Consider the following 22,970-nt stretch of genomic DNA (forward strand, 5'->3'; position numbering starts at 1 on the left):
CACTAGTACTTGAAGGGACCTTAAGAGGTCATCGAGTCCAGTTCCTGCCTTCTTGGCAGACCCAAACATCATCTGGACCATCCCTGATAGGGATCTATCTAACCTGCCCTTAAATATCTCCAGCTATGGAGATTCTACAACCCCCCTAGGTAACTTATTCCACTATTTAACTACCCTGACAGTTAGGAAGTTTTTCCTAATGTGCAATCTAAACCTCCCTTACTACAGTTTAAGCCCACTGCTTCTTGTCCTGTCCTCAGAGGCCCAAGAGAACAATTTTTCTCCCCCCTCCTCATTACCTTCTTTGAGGTACTTGAAAACCACTATCATGTCCCCTCTGAGTCTTCTCTTTTCTAAACTAAACAACACCAGTTCTTTCAATCTTCTTTCATAGCTTATGTTCTCTAGGCATTTAATCATTCTCATTGCCCTTCTCTGGACCTTCTCCAATTTCTCCACATCTTTCTTGAAATGTGGTGCCCAGAACTGGACACAAAACTTCAATTGAGTCCTAATGAGTACTGAGTAGAGCAGAAGAATGACTACTCATGTCTTGCTCTCAACAGTCCTGTTAATGCATCCCAGAATCATGTTTGCTTTTTTTGCAACAGCACCACCCTGTTTGTTTCATAGGTGTTTGTTTCTTTTGTACTTTATAGTGCTCATCAACCTAAAGGATTTTTTTCGTTTAATAATGTTAACTTGCTTGAAAATGGTTAAGAATCACATTAGCAGACATAATGCTGATCACAATTTGTCCTTGCCTAAGTTGATCAAAGTCAAGCTCAGCATTATGCCAGACAACAACCATGATGAAACCTTCATATCCTCAGGGTTTAATCATAATTAGTTGGCACACCACTGAATGTGATTTGTTCAGGTCTATCTTGACTACAAAGTAATGGTCAATATCACATTAACTAACTTTATTCCTGACAACTGTGTTCAAACACATGAATGTTTTACTGTGTTGACCAGCTCTCAGTGCCGTAGAAATGGGAGGCAAGTCATGAAGCCACAAATATATGGCTATTGGTGACAGTAATTTCCTAAAAGCAATGGACCTGATTCTTCACTATTTTCCCCTTACATAATCATTTAAAGCTTCGCAAATTATAGACAAAGAGACAGTAAAATGCTATCACAAGTGCATTTCAGGTTCATTTGCATTTCATTTTGACTTTTCCCAATGTGTAAATGATTGCAGACAGCAAAAAAGCAGGGGACAGTGGGACTCACTGAGTGCTAAGTGTTATAAGTATTACTTCTGTAAAGTAAAAGAGAGTCACCAGCATAGGCTACGTCTACACGTGAAGCCAACATCGAAATAGCTTATTTCGATGTAGCAACATCGATTTTAAAAAATAGGAAAAATATCATCTTGATGACTGTTGCCTCTCAGATAAACAGCAGCTGGTCTGTCAAAGAAATTAGTCTGGAATTCTGAAGAGTTTAATCCAAGACAGGTTTCTTTCTCTCTCCAAATGAAGAAGTTCTTACAGTTTTTAGCTGGAGCTAGAGTTATGTACAGAATTTCACACATATCTTCTCTGACAAGAATACCTAAATGCAGCTTTATATTTGTTGAAAAATCCTCATCTGAGGTGATTGATATGTCCCTTATCCATGGGCTGTGGTGTCTGTGTGGCTTTCCTGCCTCCTTACCAAACAGCCTCGAAAACCAAGCATCTAAACAAAAATTCTGCTTTACCAGCAGTAGTGACTTTATTCCCCACCAATTCGCATGAAAATTAAATAAAAAACTACAAAAATTTACCTCAAAAAAGTGTGTTTTAATTCTCATATAACAGTATTCAATATAAGGTATAGGGCATAGCCATTACAAAAAGTCAGTTGTAATCAACATTCATTAGGTTCATTAATATTCATAAGCTGTAGTTTAAAATCCTGTATAGGGATAGGTTAGTTTAGGATACCTCCTAAATATGTATTAGAGGGTGCGTCCTGGTTGCCGGGGCAACCGAGGGTGCGGACCTGAACTGACAGGTGTTCAATCAGGTCTGCCCCAGCTCTATAAATTTGAGAACGCACCCCGGGGCCAGTCAGTCCATCGGCGGTGAGGGATCCGAGAAGACCAAAGAAGAAGAAGATCTGTGGACTGTGTTAAGAGCTGGACTTAGTAAAGAGCTGAAATCACCAACGGGGCGGAAGAGCCTGAAGGACACCTGCGTGTCAGTCAACGCACGCTAGCCGACGTGGGCCACCGAAGAACTGAAGCGGACCAGCGTGAAGAGCTCCAGCCAGCCAATTTACAACAAAGGCTCTGGCAATTTTCATCCGGAGGGCTTGCCTGGCAGAATCCGCTGCCGCCACTAGCGGCACTCTGCACGGACAAGCTACAGCAGCGGTCCTGCCCTTTCTTCCACCAACCATAGCCTGTGGCCGGTGGGGGAAATAAAGGCCATCGCCGTTAGGAGGGTTTTTTGTCAACCACGGTGGTTCTTTTTCCCTCCTATTCTTTATTTTCCTCTTTTTCTATCTGGCCTGCCGCGGCTGCCGTAAAAGCACGCCTGTGAAGGCCATCTTTTCTTAACTCCAGTTGAGATCTGTGGCCCCGGAGGCTGGATAACAGAGCAGGAGAGAGAGGTATTCAAAAGTTGTTAGGTTTAAAGCTAAGGTTAGCTACGAGTAACTGGATGTGTGTATTCTATTGTTTATGTTGTCTGTTCGCATGTTGTTATCTGTGTTAAATAGTTTCAAATGGATGTAGGTTTCATGTTTTTTCTATTGTGCTTATTATTTCTGTTAGCTGTGTTAAAGTTTATAGTATTTTATTGTTATTTTACACATAGGGAATCTAAAGTCTTAGAATCAATTTAAGCAAACTGGGACTACCCCAGCTATTAGGTTTGGCGCCTTATATTTTGTAACCCTCACCTGCTAGATTAACTGTACAGCACAGGAGGCTAGTCTTTATAGCCTAGCCTAAGAATTTTTTCATGCAGATAGAAGAATAGCCTAGGACTTTATAGTATTACTTACACCATTCTAAACAGAGCTATTAGCTTCCCCCTTAACAAGGGAGGTAGAGCGGCCAGGGATTACCTTCAAAGGATTTACCCTGGTATTAGATACCCCTTTTGGGTAATTTAGGTGCCGCAGTAAAGGGCTGCCATAAGAGTTGGTTGGCATAGGCGGTGTCACACACACACACACACACGCACACATATATATAAGGGCTCTCCCCTGTAAGGCCAACAGGGCAACCCAATTAATGTTAATATATATATAAAAAGATAGCCTAAAGATAGGTAAAATTTAAAATAAAATAATAAAGTGAAAACTGCTCCCCTTTGTAGTTCGGCTTTGGGTTGAGCGACTGGCAAAACCCAATGTGGGTAAGAGCCAGAATTACATTAAAAATATATTAGCTCTGTGTTTAAATTTTGTTCCCTTTTACAGCACTCGAAGAAGAAAGTATTATGTCTGCTCCGGGACTAACAGTAAGTAGTTAGCAGGGGTAAGATAGAGTTGCTGTTTATTACAGCTCTTACACGGTTCAAAGGCTGTGTGTTTTACAAATTCAAAAATCCTGTGCTAAATCTAGTAGGACAAGGGATTAAATTAGTTGTAAGTATTAGAATAATTAGGCAAAGTATAAGCATTATAATAGAAATTAAACTTCCCCTCAATAAATTTCCTTTTTGTTTTGCAATCGAAAGACCTTGTCTGTTGTTCTTTCAGGGAAGGCTTTGTGCAGCACCACTCACACACCCTGTAAAACCCCATTGGACAGGTCATCTGTGCTACGGCCAGGGTCGCGGGGTAAAACCCTGGGGCACTCATTCAGAGCTATTGTGTGCCTGGTTTGGGTGCCTGTTGACGTGAACTAATTTGACTAGTCTAATTTATCTTAATTTATTCTATCTACGTCACGTCCTCGTTCGTTAATATTGGGGTAAATTTTAAATTATACTTTTAAATTTCCTGTCACATGGCACATTTGTGTAGGTGGATCATCCGGCAGAAGTCACATTACGAATTCCACAGGTTTTGTTTTCTTCCCCAAGATTTCCAGTTTTGTCAGTCAAATATTCAAAAACACCGTGTTGAACACTACTAAATGAAAAAGCTTCCACGTGAAGCTTTAGGGCTGAATTTGACCCCATATAGAAGCTAAGCAATGTAAATAAACAGAAATACTAATAGTGCACTTTTTCTGTATTGCTGGAATATCACAATGGAAAGTGCATTAGTAGTAAAAGAGGATACTGAATGTTCAAGTATGATGTGTAAACAGGTTATGAAATAAAATATCATGATAAGACTTTTGGCCACTTAAAAGGAATACATGTGGTTGTGATTACTGCTAAAGATTGACCCTGAATTGGCACCCGCAGAACTCATTCAGTCTCCAATAATTCTTGTAACTCTGTTTTCCAATAACCTTTAGCCACTTGCTTATCTCACCCCCTTGTAATATCTTGTATATTGAAAGGGACTGTTATTTACTGTACAGTAACTAGCAAAATGGAGCTCTAATATGACTGAGGACTCTAGGCTGGTGGTCCATGAGGATATGGCAGGTGATACCTGGGGGAAAAAAAAAAGATAATCACACTCTCTTTCCATAGTCCAGCAGGCCAGCAGTAGATGAAGGGCCTTGGCTCAGGAAAGGAGGAGGTTTGAGGAGGGGCTTTCTTCAGGAGGGTGGTTGGGAGGGGCTGTACTGTGGGGGAAGAGAAGGAAGGACCCTGTATGAAGCCAAAGCCTGACCACACCAGGCTCTGATCCCCCCCACAGGAAGGCTGGGCCTGGCCATGCTGGGTCGGGGAGAGAGGAAACTGGGAATGTGCTCACAGGGTGTGTGTGTGTGTGTGTAGGAAGTGTGTGTTTTTGTGGGAGCTGGGGTGTGCTCCCCTGGGAACTGTGGATATGCCCTTAGGGAGTGGTGTATGTATGTGTGTGTGGGGAAGAGATAGAAGTGTGCTTGTAATAGGGGCGAGGGTGTGGGGACCTGAGGATATTTCGTTATGTGCCCACCAGGAATATGTGTATGTGTGAGCTGAGAATTTGTGCATTGTGTGGGAGCTGGAAGTGTGCCCACCATACATGTGTGTGGGGGATGACAGGTGTATGGTCACAGAGTGGGCGTGTGAGAGGTGCAGGAGTGTGTGGAGGGGTGGGAGTGTGCTCCCAATGCGTGCATGTGCATTGGCAGAGTGTGTCCCCTATGTTTGGGTCAACTAACGCCCTTTGCATATTCAGCAGGTAGAATGTGGGCACTCAAACATGGATATGTGGCCCAAAAGAAAAGAGGCAGATGGTCAAAACAGCAGTGAGGCATCAGCAAACGAAACTTAGCACAGGGAAAGTAAGCGAAGAGTGCAGAGAAAATACTGTAGTGAATATACTTACAACTGGAATTTAGTTCCATTGGACCTGAGAATGAATTGTTACCAGTACTTGTCATATGCTAAGATGTGCTGTCGAATGAAACGTTAAAGCCTGCCAATCTCCACCATCATCTTGAGACTAAACATGAGGAACATGAGTCCAAGGCAATTGAATTTTTTTGAAAACAAGCTCAAAGAATTTCAAAGCAGCCCAGAAAACTATGGAATGTACACCTCAAGGCAGTGATCATGCAAAGGCAGTGGAGGCCTTATTCTGGGTAGCTAGGCTCCTAACAAAGCCAGGAAACCTGCACACAATCAGGGAGAAGTTGATACTGACAGCGGCTAAGGAGATGGTGGCTGTTATGCTGGGAGAGAAGACCCATAAGCAAATTAACATGTTTTCATTGTTGGAGAACAGTTCAGTGCAGAATTGCTGAAATGGCCCACAACATTTGTGATCACATACTAGCAAGAATATGAGCCAGCACATTTTATGCACTTTATCTGGATAAATCAGTAGACACTGAAAGCCTTTCAAACCTGCTCATCTATGTAAGGTATGAACACAATGGAGAAATACATGAGGATTTTCTATTTTGTAAATTGTTTCCCACACTCAACAGCAGAGGCTATTTATGGCATGTTGAAGAGCTTCATCACTGAAATTGAGATTGATGGGTCAAAACGTTTTGGACTTAGCACAGATGTTAGACCAACGCAGCAGGATTATTACACATGTAAGAGCAGTCACTCCACGAGTCCCATCCATTCACTACAGAACCCAGAGACAGGCATTAGGTAAAAAAGAAATGCCTGTTGATCTCAAGATGATTTTGGAGAAAGCAGTTAAAATGGTTAATTACATCAAGGGATGAATTTGCGAATATTTGCAGCTCTGAGAAGATGCATAGTGGTCACTATCAACTACTTCTGCCCACTGAGGTTCACTGGCTGTCCCAAGGAAAGGCACTCACTCATGTTTTCAAGCTGAGGTGAGAATTTTTTTACTTGACTCAGAGTTTGAACTTACACATTGCTTCAGTGATTTTCAGTGGGTTTCCAAATTAGCATATATAGCAGATATTTTTATTTACTTGAATGATCTCAGTCTGTGCCTTCAGGGAAAATCAATGACCTTATTAGATGTGCAGGACAAATTGGAGGGGATGATCAAGAGAAGAGAGATATAGGTCAAACAACCTGAACAGTCAAATTATGACTCCTTTGAGAATCTGTCAGATTTTATGGTCACGGCAAAAATGCTTCTTCCAAACAGTATGAAACATATCATCAGTGAGTACCTTCAATGTCTGAAAACAAACCTATGTGAGTACTTCCCTGCGCTCAACAAAAAATTGAACTGGATATGAAATCCCTTTATGGGCTTTAATGATGTCATCCTCGCAAGACTGACCTCAGAGCAAGACAGCCTTATGGAACCATCCTGGGACAGTGCTTTAATAAGGGATTTTTTTTGGCAATACTGGATTGACTTTGCAAAACTGGAATTTCAGCATTTGTCACACTGAAGACCAAATATCAAAATAATGTTCATGTTGAAGCAGATCTTCAATTGAGATTGCCAATGCTGGAACCTGACATCAAGCGTTTAACATCTGCCTTCTCATTAGATAAGTGCTACCTTTTTTCCCCCACTGGTAGGCCTAGTGTAGGTAAATGTACTGTGACAAATGCAATATGTTTGTGAGTGATCAAAATCAGTTTTGAAATAGTTGTGTTTTAAACACGTCTTGATAAAAAAGTTTGACTCCCATTAGCCATAAGCTATGTTAAAAATGTTAAAAATTGCTAACATGGTGGTCCACAAAAACAATGCAGTAGTCTGCATAAAAGAAAAGTTTGGGAAACTGCTCTTCTAGGCACCACCACAATATAAATGTTAATAATATTCCAAAGTGTTCTATGTAATTATATTCTTATATCTCCCACCACTGAGGGAAAATATTATGAATCCAGAAATCTCATTAAACTCAGCATGAAGTTCAAACAGGTGTGAGGCGTGCTGAAGCAGGTTATTGTATTAGACAAGGATGCATTATGAATCATAGTTGCCCTGTGCAATATTTAAATACAATTTTGGAAATGTGCTAGAATAAAGTTGAGCTACATTTTATTGTATTTAATAAAGTTCCAAAGTGGAAGTTTTTAACTGAACTAATTCTCAGGGACTGTCAGGTTGGAAGTAAAGAAAAAATTATCAGGACAAAACCTGACAGAACATAAAAGTGTTACAGTTTAGATTATTGCAAAATCTAAAGAATAAGGGAAGAACATCACAAACTTCATCCAGACATTCTCAAAACTGGTAAATAATATGAAGTTCAATGTGAAATTATCAGTTAAATTGTATCTTGGCAACAAATGCCACAGGAATCATATTTCTTAGCTATAAATAGAGGCATTTTAAATACTGTCCATTAAGCCAGTTCTGCTGCTTCATCAATTTTGTTTCTCTAGCTTTAGTGAATTTACTTTTCTTTTCATTCAGATTGTTCTTCAAAACAGTACCAAATTTAGAAATCTATTCCATATATTTTCAAACAACGCTCATGGTTTTATATGGGTCTACCAATGTACTTTATATAGGTTGAGGGCTTTAATGATGGACAAACGTGAAATGATTCAGAAATGTACTTTGTGAATAAAAGGCCCTCAGAAGTTGAGATGTGCACTCCTGGAATACCTCTTTTTTAATGGATTGTTTACAAATGGTGCCATATCGGTAGTTCCAGGAAGCAGGAATTCCCTAGCAGAAGAACACTTCCATGACTAGCAATAGATTTCCCACAGTATCTTGCCAATGTGCCTCTACCTTGACACAAGAGATGGGAGAACAGTTGAAATTCCATATTCAGCATTCAAAGCCTTTGCTTTCAAGGTCTTCAGACTGGAAATGAGAAATTTATTTTGCATGGGCACAGTAGACCTGCAGGCCAGGATTCAGCAAAACACTTAATCACATGCCTACGTCCATCCCCATGTAACAGAAGCACTTAAGTATGTACTTAACTTGAAGAATTTTCTAACATCCCATTGAAATTTTCTGCACAAATGCATTGTGAATCAGAACTATGGTATCCTACACTTCTGATTATGACCGATACAGCAAACCTAGAGATAAAATGCTTAATCTTTAGCAATAGAAACATCAATATCAATATTATATGAATAGACAAAAATAACTTTAAAATGGATTTTTTTTCATCTCCATTGCTGTGCAGCATTATTTCCTATAGCATATTCCTATTTTTGCTTTAAATGTCTTAACTTTGAATGATCAGTACATAAGGTCACAAAAGATTACCAGCTGCTTTTGACATTTGTGTCTTGAGAATAAGTCAAAAATACACACAAAGGTTTGGAATGAGATATTCCTATATACCTTTGCCCTTGGGTACTATATGTAGGAGAGTTAAAAGGAGAGTAGCAGTTAAAAATTACACATTTGCATTCAGGAAAACAAAAGATAGAAAATGGAGATCAGCAAGATTGAAATAATAATTAACATGAGATTATAAAATGTAAGTAAATTCTTCCTTACAGATAAGCTTTTGATTTAATTTGTTGGTGCCAGTGGTGCAAACTGAAATGTCAGAAGGGCATAGTCCATGTAACCACTTGTAAATACAAATTTCACACATGGACACTTGTCCATTATGTCTGATGGCTAGTGACAGTAATAAAGGCTGTGTCTATACTACAAAAATAACTTTGAGTACAACTTCCAAGTAAGCAACTTTGAAGTTGAGCATCTACACACACCCTACTTCAAAGTTAAACTTTGAAGTAGGGCACTACTCCATTCCTGGGAATGGAGTAAGGACTTTGAAGTTGGGCTCCCTAGTTCGAAGTTAACTTCAAAGCAAGGGAAATGTGTGTAGACTCTGCTGGCTACTTTGAAGTAGTGCCTAACTTTGAAGTTAACTTTGAAGTTATTTTCTAGTGTAGACACAGCCAAAGTGTGTGTATGTACATTTCTTGTAATGCCCTGAAGTGTTAACCCTGGGGTCTAAATAGACTTCCTATTGTGATAAGTTACCAAAGGCAAGTTTATATTGCTCCAGTAAATGAGGGGAAAAGGACCTTTGAGAAACACTGCATAATAAAATAGTATTTTGATCCTTAAATAACAGAATTAATAGCTAACATCTAAGATATCAAATGGAGAAGACATTATTAACTGACTTCAACAAAGGGTATGACTACACACACAGATTTAGCTGAGGTAATTTTGATCTACCTAGCTTCAACAACAACATAAATGAAGTCAGGGCAACCCAGGGTAGCAGCAGCACAAGCATTATAAGTTCACCAGGGACCCTGGGTATGAACTCATGTGAGTAACCAGTGCTGGAACTTCACTGCTATTTTTAATTGAGCTAGCTAGCAGGGATGCTAGAATAATTTTTACAGTGGGGATGCTAAGAGTTGTTGAATCAAACAGGAAACCTTGTACATAATGGAAACCACTTCAAGCCAGGAGGTGTGCAGCACACCCTGCATCTCTAGTTCCAGCACTTATGCTAGCTAGATCAAAGCCAGCTCAGGTAGGTCCACACATGCTGTAGTCACACTTCTGAGCAAAGTGTAGACACTCCCTAAAGGCTGTTTACCCAGCAAGTTAGTGCATGGCAGGCTGGTGCACAGTAACTGACGATATAGACAAACCTTTAGTGATCACTAAGATTTAATTGACACTTATGTTATTATGGATGAAAAGATGAATATATCTGTTGCCATAAAATTAGCCAAGTAGCAATAAGCCTACAAAGAACATACAAAGAGCACAAGCCATGGGTACGGAATATAACTTTCCGGTGAAATTTTTTCCCTACACTAAATTTGCTTCTCTATCTTCTTAGTGATCATTTATTATTTGGGATCACCTTTCCCTTCTTCATCTCAGCCACACTGACAGTGCTGCTGCCTGAATCCTGAATGAAAAATCACTACTTCACAAGTTTTACAGACACCTTCTCCCCACCCCGACACCACTGTCACTCCTACCAGTTTTTTTCTGCATTGGATTAATTCTTTTGCTCAGTTACAACTAATCTCAGTTGACTACCTTAAAATATTCGAAGAGAAGCTTTATTTTTAAATAAACTTGATCAATTGATTCTGTTCAGATTATTCCGTGCCTGTGTATCTGCTTTCTTAACAAACAAGCATGACTTCTTCATGCAATTTCTATTTGGGCATTTGCAGTGATTGGCTATGTCTAGACTGCAGGCTTCTGTTGTCAGAAGTTTTGTTGACAGAGTGCACGTCTAGACGGCAGACCTCTCAGAAGAGATCTGCCAGTTGGAAGCATTCTGTCAACATCCCTGGACACTTGGTTCCATGAGGAAGAAGGTATGTCTTGACAGACATTTTTCCCAACATTTGGCTCCGTGTGGATGGGCCAAATGTCAGAAAAGCCTCTCCCAACAGAATTGTTGGCAAAAGATATGCAAATGCTTTGTGCAATTTATGTATCTTTCACCAACAGTTCTTGGCCATCTAGATACAGCTTATGAGATAATAACTGATTGTTGTCAGCTGGTATTAATTCATGTGTGAAGATCCATTCATTTCCTGAAAGTTAAATCTAAGTTAATATAATTTGTCTTAACACATCATGTCCACACTGAAAGGACAAGATCAAAACCCATTAGGAAGATTCCTAACCCATTAGGAAGTGGTTGAAATTCTACATTTCTGTCCTGAAGAAAATTCTATGATTTCAAAATAGGTATCACCCCCAACCACTCAATAAAGTTGAAATGTGAAAATGTTTCACAGAACAAAATACTTCAAATCTTCCAGTGTTTAATTTTGACCTTATCCAAATATTTTGTTGGTGTCCAATCACAGAATCTGTAAGATGGAAAAATTCCATTTCCGCTTTATCATTTTGACATCTGTGTTATATTCAGACAATATAAAAGTTGAAACAACAATATCCAAACATCAGACAAACTGGACAGTCTCTACGTAAAAGAATAAACACACACAAATCAGATATCAGAAATGGCAATATACAAAAACCCATAGGAGAGCACTTCAATCTCCCAGGCCACACAGTAGCAGACTTAAAAGTAGCTATCCTACAGCAAAAAAATTTCAGGACCAGACTCCAAAGAGAAATTTCTGAGCTACAATTCATCTGCAAATTCGACGCTCTCAGCTCAGGATTAAACAAAGACTGTGAATGGCTGGCTAAATACAAAAGCAGCTTCCCCTCCCTTGGTGTTCACACCTCCAGATCAACTGCTGGTAGTAAGCCTCACCCTTGCTGACTGAGCTAACCTTGTTATCCCCACCCTTGCTCTGGCTTATTTATACCTGGCCCTGCAGATTTCCAAGACCAGCATCTGATGAAGTGAGTCTGTGCTCACAAAAGCTCATGCTTAAAACTTCTCATTTAGTTTCTAAGGTGCTACAGGACCCTTTGTTGCTGTTAGAGATCCAGACTAACACAGCTACCCCTCTGATACTTAACAATATCCAAGTCAGCCTTCTCAAAACAAAAATGTTTAGGTTCTATTAAAATGACACATTTTAATAAATTCCTGGAAAATAGACAAAAGCCAATATTCCCATTCAATATTTCAATTTTATCTGATTGGTATTTTTTGTTGGGAAGTTCTTGCTGGTTAGTGCTTGTGTACGGTGTATTTTCACATCACTAGAACAAAACTCGTCTGTTCAGACGACAGAGCTTTTCTCAAAGGCTGTTTCCAGACTATGAAATGAACTTCCACTGGAACTAAGAATCATCACCAATATCACCCTTCTGCTCAGAGGGCAAGACATATGTCTTTGACCTGCCTTTTCATATACAATCACATAGCAGCAGATAATACATATTTATTTATGAGAAGAAACCATTTTGTGCCAAAACACTAGACTATGCACACAATTTCTCAACAGTGTGAATCTGTGGGGGAGGGGAAAGAAATAAACCTTACGTGACAGATGTTAGTTCCATCACTTACTGCACTAGTGGAAAGTGCTCAAATACTGTGGTAATTAGGGTAGTAATAAACCAACATAGAATAGAATGCCTACTTACATTTATAACCAGATATTGGTATTTCACATTGTGAGGCTCATCTTCACAGTACCCTCTCATGACCCACCAGGGCACAACTCACCATGCCTCAGGATTGGCAAACACTTTTTATGATGTCCAATCTTCTATAGATAAGCATTGATAGAGATCTCAGGAGGTCATCAAGTCCACCCTCCTGTTCAAAGCAGGACCAACCTCAACTAAATCATCCCAGCCAAGGGCTTTGCCAAGCCTGTCCTTTAAAACCTTTATGCAGTGGTGGACAGATTCTCTGGCTAATGCGTTCTTCAGCCCCACCCCTTCTTAATATCCACAAATAAAAGACAAGCCAAGAAACCAAAATAGAGCCATGTCTGCTTCTATTAGGTCCTGTCTTCAAACAACCAATCCTCTGATCAGTCTCTCAGAGCCTGATCATTGCATCCCTCAGGAGGCTTGCACTACCAGCAAGCTGTCTCAGCCTCTTGCCTATAACCAGGCTGCTCTTACAGGAGCAGCAGAGCTCTGTTTTTCCTGTGCAGTTCTCAATTCAACTTGCTCTTCTCATTTTAACACCTATCAACATATGTGACATCTGTTTCAGGTGCAGCCAGGCATGGTTCATTAAGTCAAAAGTCTTCATTAACCTCTTCCTGGTCAGTGGACTCCTGTAAGCCTCATCACACGGAATGTTTTTTTTTTTAATTAATTTGATTCTTTCAGAAACAATTTCTAGCACATTTGTTCAAAAATGATCAGATTGCTCTGTGATAGATCTAGCTAGGGAGCAGAAAGCAATCATTCAGACAAATAGTGTAGCTAATGAGGGTTGCTTATGACTAAATTGGAACACATTTTTTCAATCTCCTGATTTTCCACTGTTTTGTGCACAAAAACATTTGTGCTCAGAAAGTGTACATGTGCAAAGGAGTAATTGTGCAGAAAGGCGTTACTACACCAAGAAGTCAACACAGTGTTTCCACTGATTCCAAGAAGAGCAGAACTGATCTCAAAGGATGCATTTTCTTTCATGTAAAATAAGTATTTAAGAATTTGGATAGTCTTTGTACACACACAGTTACACTATGGCTGTGTCTACACTAGCCCCCTTCTTTGAAGGGGGCATGGTAATCAGCCAGATTGGGGAACAATAATGAAGTGCTGTGACAAATATGCAGCACCTCATTAGGTTAATTTTTGCCACAGCAGCACCAGCATACCGTGTAGCTGCTGGGAGTAAGGGCACTTCGAAGTTGCGCAGGTACTTCAAGGTGCCCATGGTACGTGGCATGCCGGCACTCGGAAGTTTGCTACTTCAGAGTTGTTATGGTGAAAATTAGCCTAATGAGGTGCTGCATATTCATCACAGCACTTCACTATTATTCCCAAATCTGGCTGATTACCATGCCCCCTTCAAAGAAGAGGGTTAGTGTAGAGACAGTCTATGGGTTCACATTTTCAGCTGACACAAACTAGCATAGATCTAATGAAGTCACACCTATGCTGTCATTTTCCCACTGTCAAGAATCCAGCCCAAATTTGTGGGAAAATATATATGAAATGTGTGCTATCTTTGCATCCAGACATTCTAGTGACAAACCAAAACGAGATGTACATCACAGAAAAAAACAGTGTCTTTGAAAACTAGGAGCGAAAAATGGTAGGCATCCTTCAGTCTGCACAGACTATGGATCACGCCCTTTAAAGTTTCGATTTAAGACTCCATTTACAGCATCTATTGTGACTATAAAGACCCACACGAGAGTGACAGTCCTTGTTGCATCTCTTGCAGATGTAGTGGGTGTCTGGCAAGTCCTTATTGTGCTTTCTGTGTGCTCGCTTCTCCTCTGCTAGCTGTCTGATCTTCAACTCGCCCTTCTGAAGGCCCTTGTGTAACCCCTGCCTCCATCTGCCGCGGTCGTCTGCTAGTTCTTCCCAGTTGTCCAGCTCGATGTCTACCTCTCTGAGGTCTCTCTTGCAGACATCTTTGTAACGCAACTGGGGGCGTCTGGGGGGTCTTTTGCCAGAGGCTAGCTCACCATACATGATGTCTTTTGGAATCCTTCCATCGTTCATCCTGTGGACGTGGCCAAGCCAGTGGAGCCGACGCTGCCTGAGGAGGGTGTGCATGGTTGGGATTCCAGCTTGCTCGAGGACAGCTGTGTTGGTAACTCTGTCCTTCCATGATATTCCAAGGATGCGCCTGAGGCAGCGCAAGTGGAAGATGTTCAGCCTCTTTTCCTGGCGGGCATACAGGGTCCAAGTCTCGCTGCCATAAAGGAGGGTGCTGAGGATGCAGGCTCTGTAGACTTGCATTTTGGTGTGAGTGTACAGCTTGTTGTTATTCCACACTCTCTTGCTGAGTCTGGACAGAGTTGTGGCCGCTTTTTCGATCCTCCTATTTAGCTCAGTGTCCAATGACAGGGTGTCAGTGATGGTGGACCCGAGGTAAACGAACTCGTGGACAACCTCTAACGTATAGTTGTCAATGCTGATTGATGGGGATTCAGCAACATCTTGACCAAGTACATTTGTATTCTTTAGGCTGATGGTAAGCCCAAAGTCCTTGCACGCTTTGGAGAACCGATCCAGCAGTTTTTGAAGCTGGTCTTCTGTGTGAGACGCTACAGCAGCATCGTCTGCGAACAGCATGTCTCTGATGAGGACTTCTCGCACCTTAGTCTTAGCTCTCAGCCTTGCAAGGTTAAACAGTTTCCCATCAGATCTTGTGTGCAGCAAGATGCCCTCTGTTGAAGATCCAAAGGCATGCTTCAGGAGGAGTGCGAAGAAGATCCCGAACAGTGTCGGAGCAAGCACGCATCCTTGTTTGACGCCGCTCCTGATTCTGAAAGCATCCGATAATGCGCCATCATGTGAAAAATAGCTATTTACATTTCAATATTTTTAAAATGGGAGGAAATTATGGGTTTTTATTTATTGCAATAGAAAGAACAGAAGATAAAACAGGGAATGAAGAGTTTTGCTGAATGGCCCTTGGCAAGTCATTTATTAGTGCTTCAGTTTCCTTATGTGTAAAATATTACTAGTTACTCTGCTTTGTTAAAAGCTTTGAGATTTACAGAGGAATGATAATAATAGCACTTACACAGGGCCAACAACGGAACACATTAGCTCTAAAAGCAGAGACTTGGACCTTTTCCCCACTTAGCTACAAACATATTGGGCATGTCTCCTAGCCTCTCTGTGCCCCCATTTACTGAATTTCAAAATAAGAACATGTCAGTCACAGAATTGTCATGAGATTTGTTTTGTGATACAGGGAGAACTATTTGTAAACAAGGAGTTTCATTATATGCTTTGAAGAGAGAAACTATGTTTCTAAGAATAGACCTTTTCATGATTACCAGAGCAAACTGAACGCCTTTGCTAGTGATAGGGAAAACAGTTTGTTTTCAAGACAGTCAGCATTATGTGATAAATTCCAGCCTGCAAAATCAGGTGCTCACAAGAACGTTACCTCATTAAAAGCATTTGAAGGAGCAATTCTCTGTTTGTTAGAATCAACACAATTGAAAAGTCTCATTTGTTAGTCAGAAATTAATACCCATTCTCATCTGCTACATTGTTATCGTACGAGGTTCGTTGTCTTAATTAAACCAGTTCAGGTGCCTATGACACTTTGGCCTGTGGAAAAGAAAGAAATGCAGTACCCAACAAAATGACCATCACAAAAGATAAACAGGAATTTGCAATGCTTCATTCATCTAATAAGGCAGGATAAAGAGACAAATAAAGCAAAACACAGCGTGGATTTTAGAACATATCCTCTTATATAAAAATCTAGATATAAAATGTGTTTCTATAAAGGATATATATATATATATAGTCTGACAATGAGATGGTGAATATATGGGAGACTTACCCTTGAATTAACCACTTCCAAGGAGACATTCTGAGGCATTCCACTTGGTACTAAAAATGGGGAGAAATGGAAATCCTGCAGTTAGTAGGAGACTCACAAAAGGCTATGTGAAATATCTCTTTTTGAAAATAAGTATGGCTTTACTGTACATTTAATAATCTGATTATAAATGAGTCATTAGCTCAGGTGGCACTTCAGAGGTCCCCTAGAGCAACAAAAATAAATGCATCTATTTTTAATTCTAATTTTTAGTAGACCTGTTAGTCAGTAGATTTCCTGCAGTGATACCAACTATCTGATTTCAGTTACCTGTTTATTTCAGTTGTTGTTTATGGCAAGATCTTTTCAGTAATTGCTCTGGTGAGCACCAGGCTATTAAAATAATTGCATTAGAGAATTCACACTGTATTTAGATAAATTAGTACATGACATCCTACTTGGTACTGCAGGTTGAACCTCTCCAGTCCTGCACCCTCTCATCCAGCCACATCCAATGATCCAGATTATTTTAGCTGTCCAGATGTCCAATTATCAGGGGCATGGACAAGTTTTCTATGGTGCCATAAAGTTTGTTTACAGCCACCAGTCCTGGTTCTTAGTGTTCCATTCTGTTATTTAGCTCTAACTTACCCCTAAACATTTGCGAAGAGCCAAATAAGCAGTAGAAGTGTTGATAATGATGTTAGACATTATTGACTTCCTGTGGTTTGGCAAATTCTTTTGTCTGGCACTGATCACATCCCAAGGGTGTCATTCTAGAGAGGTTCAATTTACAGTTCTGAAGATCTCCCAGAAAACTGAAGATTTTGAAGTCTTTTTTTCTGATATTAGTAAAATACTCTTTAAAATATACCTTCTCACTCACACAAGAATACATGGAACCTTGGAGACACCATTTTTGGGTTTCACAATAAATTTTAGCCTGCACTAGTAAACATACCTCTTCAGTGTGACTAATGCTTATTTAGTACCTCGTTTTACTAGCTGTGCTGAGATGCCCTTGACTCCCACTAGAAAGGAATCATTAGGCACCAGAGTTGCAGGCCTTCAATGTGAACAAATGACTCACTCAGGTTCCTATCTAGTTAGAATTTCCTTAAAACATAAAATCTATTTATATTATACACCCCCCAAAGTAAAGCTTCTGTGCACCTGAGACTCATTTTTGCCATCATCATCCACTCTGAGTGATGTCATTAATACAAATGGAGTAGTTCTGGAGTAGTAGAATAGACCCTTATTAACTAATTGTTTGCAGGACGGACCGTGTCTTTGATGCCTGTACAGATCAGATTTATGCTACAGATCTGGCTGTGGGAGGATGTTTTCATATATATTTTCTCCTTGCACACATTTGATGTTCAAGCAATAGCTTAACAGACAGTATCTTCAAGTCTGAATTCATGGATTGTGGTGCTTTTGCACTTTGTCATCTGCTGCCACACACCTGTGTTTCTGTCTCACTTGGATAAAAAGAATTCTGAATCACATGGTAACCTGAGTCCCTTGGAATCTGAATACTTGATTGAAATTCTATGGCTTGCATTATGCTTATGGAGGGTGTTGGAGATGATCATAATGAGTCTCTTCTGGCCTTTAAATATATACCTGAGACATAATGTAAATGGCACTAATACAGGTTTTAAACACATTTATACTGTACTGAAACTAGTACTGATTGTAGTAATGAATATAATTGATAGTTTCTAGATTACCCTAAACAGCTTTAGACATGAAACTCTGAACTTTCAAAAAATTGTGAAAACAAGAGAGACATCCTCTTAAACCAAAATAACTGAGAGCTAGTGGTTAGGACACTCACCTGATATCTGAGACTGTGAATCAACTGAGGCCCAGCAGAGATACTTGAACCTGGTTGCTGACATCACAGATTATTGCTATTGTCTGCTCTGGGAGTGGGTGTTCCCTACAAATTCCATCCTGGACCTGAGGAAAGTTTACTCCAAACAGCTACATTTCTACAAAAAGTTTCAGTGTTGAGGAACCAAAAAAAAGTCTTTGAAAATTTTTGACCAGATCCAGTTGCTGTCAAGGTATACTAAGAAATTAATGTTTTGGATGAATAAGGCAATGAAGTGTTTGGCAATAATCCTTGAAAGTTTTACTTTATATAGAGACCATCACATGATTTGCTTTGGAAAGGATCATGGGCAATCAAGCATTTGAACATAGCTTTGGGTTTCTAAAAGTGAAAACTGCGTCTTCAGACTTTTCCCAAATGCTATGGGGTTTAAGGTCTCAAGACACACTTTCTATAGGAAGTGTTTCCAACTGATTTAATTTCTTGCATGTTAAAGTCTGTTTTCTGCCTTTTACGTTCGGAGAGGTACTATAAACCAATGAATAAGGCACTAGAATGGGAATCAGGAGACCTGGATTCTATTTTTAACTCTGCTGCTGAACTGTTGTGCAATCTGGGGCAAGTCACAGTGAGTTTTCTTCCCACCTTTTATCTTTTTTGTCTGCTAAGATTGGTAAACTTCATGGAACTGGGGCTTCTCCTTACTATGTATTTCTACCAGTGCAAGTACAATGGAGCCCCAGTTGTGACTGGTCCCTTAGCTGCTATCATAGTTCAAACAGTAATTAATTATAGCAAGATATGTTGGTATCCAAGGGTTAAACCAGCTGCTTAGTGTCTAAGGGAGCTGGTTGCTCATCAGTTCCTGCAAAGATTGCATTCATTACTTTATTTCAACAAATATGGAGAGAAACAGTCTTTACCTGTGGGTACACACTATTTCAATCCAAAAAGATCAGAATGAGTGAATAATGGATCTTGCAAAAGAAAGCCTGTTCTCATCATCTATTTTACAGAATTAAGAATTCAGATAAGATTTCTATATATAACATTTCTGTAATACAATCATCACCGTGATGTAAGAAGGAACTGTACACTTATAAAAGCTCCATGTTTGCAGTCTACACCAATACCTGATTTTTTTCCTCCCCTCCTGCCCAGGAAGAAGCATGAATTGTCAAAACAACCTGTTTTCCCATGCCATCTTATCCTACAGACAAAGAAGAATGTTGGTATAGTTGTTTTTGGTGAAGCACATGTGCACATGAGCATTATGGGAAGGCCATTACAAAGAGATGGGTGGATCATTCATCTCTTGGTGGTGGTGGTGGTGGTCAGCAGTCAGATTTGTGTGAACTTAGGTAATCAAAAATAAGTTGAGGTCAAATCCTCAATAATACTAAGGTGTTTAGAAATGTCAGATTTTAAGGGCAATCTAATAAGTCTATAAGCAACTTGTATCTCCCAAATTCACGTGGGAAATTGCAGCTCATTTAGATCAAACTTGCATTTTTTAACTAACACATTAAACTTCCCTGAAGTGGCATACTAGGAGTAGCCTACTCTACCTTATCACCTTAGGCCTTTTTTGTCATTATTTCTTTTCCAAGGATTACTGCTATTGACTGTCTGTTTTAAAAGATTCCTCCTGCAAATGCATTAGCCAGCATTTCACTGGATTGACTATAATTGTTTTTCTGTCCACTCTGATAACTTTTTGTATTATTTCTCTGTCCTGCTTGTGAACAACACCTCCCAATTTAGTGTTGTGTGCAAATTAAATTAATGTGCTGTTGATCCCTTCTTCCAAATCTTCAATCAGCATGTTAAATAAATCCAGACTCAGTACCAATCTGAGTCATCTTCATAAGAATATTGCTAATTGTCTGAAACTTTGTTTACTGTACTTTAGCCAAGACAATGTGATTTCATATTTAGGTTAAAAAAAAACCTCTGGGTTACCGTATCGAATGCTTTACAACAGTCTAGAAAGATTGTAATTACTTTATTTCCTATTTCTACCAGTTTTGTATCTTGATCAAAGCAATTGAATTTGTCTAGTGCAATTTGTTCTTTGTGAACTCATGCTGCTTATTACGTATAGTTCCATTATATTTAAACTAATCATTGTTCCATTATAACCTAGGTATTTACAGATTCACTTCACTGAAGTCAAAAGCAATACACTTCCTTTAACTTCAGTAGTCTTTCAATCCGAACCCAAATCCTTAGCATAGATTTTGCATCTCTCTCATATTCACAGAATTTTTAAAGCATCAAGTGTACTCTCTGTAGGTAATTACTCTCTGCTGTGTCATTAAACTAAGCAGGTACACTACACAAAAAAACCTGTGGAATAACTTCTTCTGTATTCAAAATCAAATGCTGCCAAGCGCAATTATACCTCAGATAATTAAGCACTGTATCTTTGACTTCTGCTGCATCATCACATTTTTTCAAAACATAGTAAATTATATTTACATTTGATGTGGCCAATTAAAAACAAACCAATATAACCTTAGATTATTTATAGGATTATGTATCAGGTGTTGGCGGTAAGAGTCATGATGGGGAGTCACTCTGAATATGTCTTATCATTCAATAAATTCAGGCTTCATTTACGCCTGTCCAATCACATTCAGAAAGGTAGACAATGGGATGCACAGTTGTAGTTCAGGAAAAATGTTGCCTGAAGAATATCCCTTATTAGCATTGGTGCCTGTGACAGAGTGAGCATGTTTTCACTTCCAAATCCCAGGTTATATTTGTAAACCTGGAGGTTGCCAAAAAGACCATATACTACTTGGACACTGAATCCTTGAGACGGATAAACTAGTGACCTTCCCACCATTTCTACAGTGTCACTCTTCAGAATTGAACAGGAGACTATTTTTTGTAGTGCATACCACACATCCTGTTAGCCAGATTGTGCAATATGCCACATGAATTGCAGTTATTTATATTTATAAGTGCTGATAAGATGCTAAAGCTGTGGAAAAGACATAAAGCAAGATCCCACCCAGAAGAATTCATAGTCTAAAATGCAGACACAGATGAGAGAATAAAGTAGGAAATCAGGAAGATGGACCAATCACCCTCCTTTTCAGGGAACAGACTGGAAAATAATAAGAGGCTCAAGGAAATGAAGCAGGTACTTACATTTGCAAGAGCTCCCTGAGCACTGCGTTTCAGACAGATTGGAATGGGCAGGAGGTAGGCTGGGAGACTAGCTCAAAGAAGTTGACAATACTGGTGTTAAGTACTTGGCAGGTGCTCAGTCAATTTCATAATGGGCCTTATAATGGGGTGGCACTCCCTTCCTACAACTGCTCCCCTCTGGCTAAGTGTGTATGCCTGCACTACCTCAGTTTGTTCTGCCTTTTTTGCTGCTCAGCCCTCAGGCCGAGTTAGTCCATGTGTCAATCAATAAATCCCTTCCAGGGCACACACGAAACAGACTCCATCTCAGTTGTTTCCCCACTTTGCTCAAGTGGTGCCTCCAGTGCTTCCCCTCCTGGAGATAAAGTCTGGGCCATCTCAAGGCACTTCTATTTCCAGGTGTCTGGCTGGATCACTAGTGTCCAATTTCTTCCCCTCCCTGGCACATCGAGATCGAGGTGACATCCTCCCAATTGCTGATGGAGCGGAGAAGAGTAGGGTGGGGCATTCCTGCCTTCAACTCCAGGCCACAGCCTGCAACTAAGTCCATTTTACAGCTGCTGATTCCCCAGGATGCTTCCTCATGGGCCTGCAGTGTCCTTGCCCTTACCTCAGGGCTCTATAACAGTATATCAGTAGATATTGACAGCCCTCAGTCTCTCACCAGCCCTCTATCATGTTGCTACTCCCTCAGGCAGACAGTCAAACTTGGTCTTTACTCCTGGACATCTCCTGCAGCACTGCACTGATTCTGGTCCAGAAGCAGCTCGTCTTATAGGCCTTCCTGGCTCCTGATTGGCTGCATCATCCTGCAGACTCTCTAACCTGCTTGGAGGACCTCTCTACGCCTAACTCCTCTGTGTTGGGTTATGGCAAGGCCTCAAGCCTCCAGCAAGGGGCTTCAGGGCCAGGTCCATTCTGTTGCAGGGCCATATAACCACTTAGAATACCTTAGTTAAACTAGCCTGTAAATTAGAGACCTTAGAGAGTATACAGGAAGGAACAGTGAGAAGAAACTTAATAAAATGTTTTGCATCATTGCCTCAGACTTGGGATGCCTTAGACCAAGTTCAAGCCCTGCCATAGAATGTTGGTGTGATCCTGGGGAAATCATCTAGCTTCTCTGTGTCTCAGTCAGCCATCTGTAAAATGGGGATAATAGTTTTTCCCCACCTCACCACAAGGTACAGTAAAAGCCTGGTTATCCAGCACCCATGTAACTGGCACATTCAGTTAACCAGCATGCTGTGGGGCCAGTTACCTGACTGAGGCTGGCAGAGTAGACTGGCTGCCCAGCTGGGGCTGGCAGAGTGGGGCTGGATGCCTGCCGCTTGGCTGGAGGAGGGAGGGGTTAGAGGTGGGCCAGATGCGAGCCCCAGCTTGAATATCTGGCACATTTTATTATCTGACATTCCTGGTTCCCCAACAATATCCCAGAAAGAAGTCACATAATTTTCTTACATTGGAGCTAACTATATGCAAGAGATCTGGGGTGTCACCAGCACTTCAAGGGGTGATAAAGCATGACACACTTCAGTGTTTAAAAAGGAAAAACCTGTACTGGTGCGATAGACCCACACAGATTCTAATAATTTCTCTGCATTAAATATTATTGCAGCATGCATCTCCTCTGCTACCTGTTACTAAACCCCCTTGCCTGCAAGTAAGCACATCAATAGCTCAGGGCAT

The 22,970-nt window shown here is 40.3% G+C and overlaps 1 protein-coding gene across 1 annotated transcript in view; it reads right to left on the bottom strand.

The window, feature by feature from the left end:
- DCC (DCC netrin 1 receptor) overlaps window positions 1-22,970 on the bottom strand; it is a 588,079-nt gene that overhangs the window by 226,337 nt on the left and 338,772 nt on the right. The window contains 1 exon segment of the mRNA XM_074995966.1: window positions 16,301-16,350. Coding sequence (XP_074852067.1) covers window positions 16,301-16,350 — 50 coding nt within the window.

This window comes from Carettochelys insculpta, chromosome 5 (genome assembly GCF_033958435.1).
Source record: "Carettochelys insculpta isolate YL-2023 chromosome 5, ASM3395843v1, whole genome shotgun sequence".
Lineage (NCBI taxonomy): Eukaryota > Metazoa > Chordata > Testudines > Carettochelyidae > Carettochelys > Carettochelys insculpta.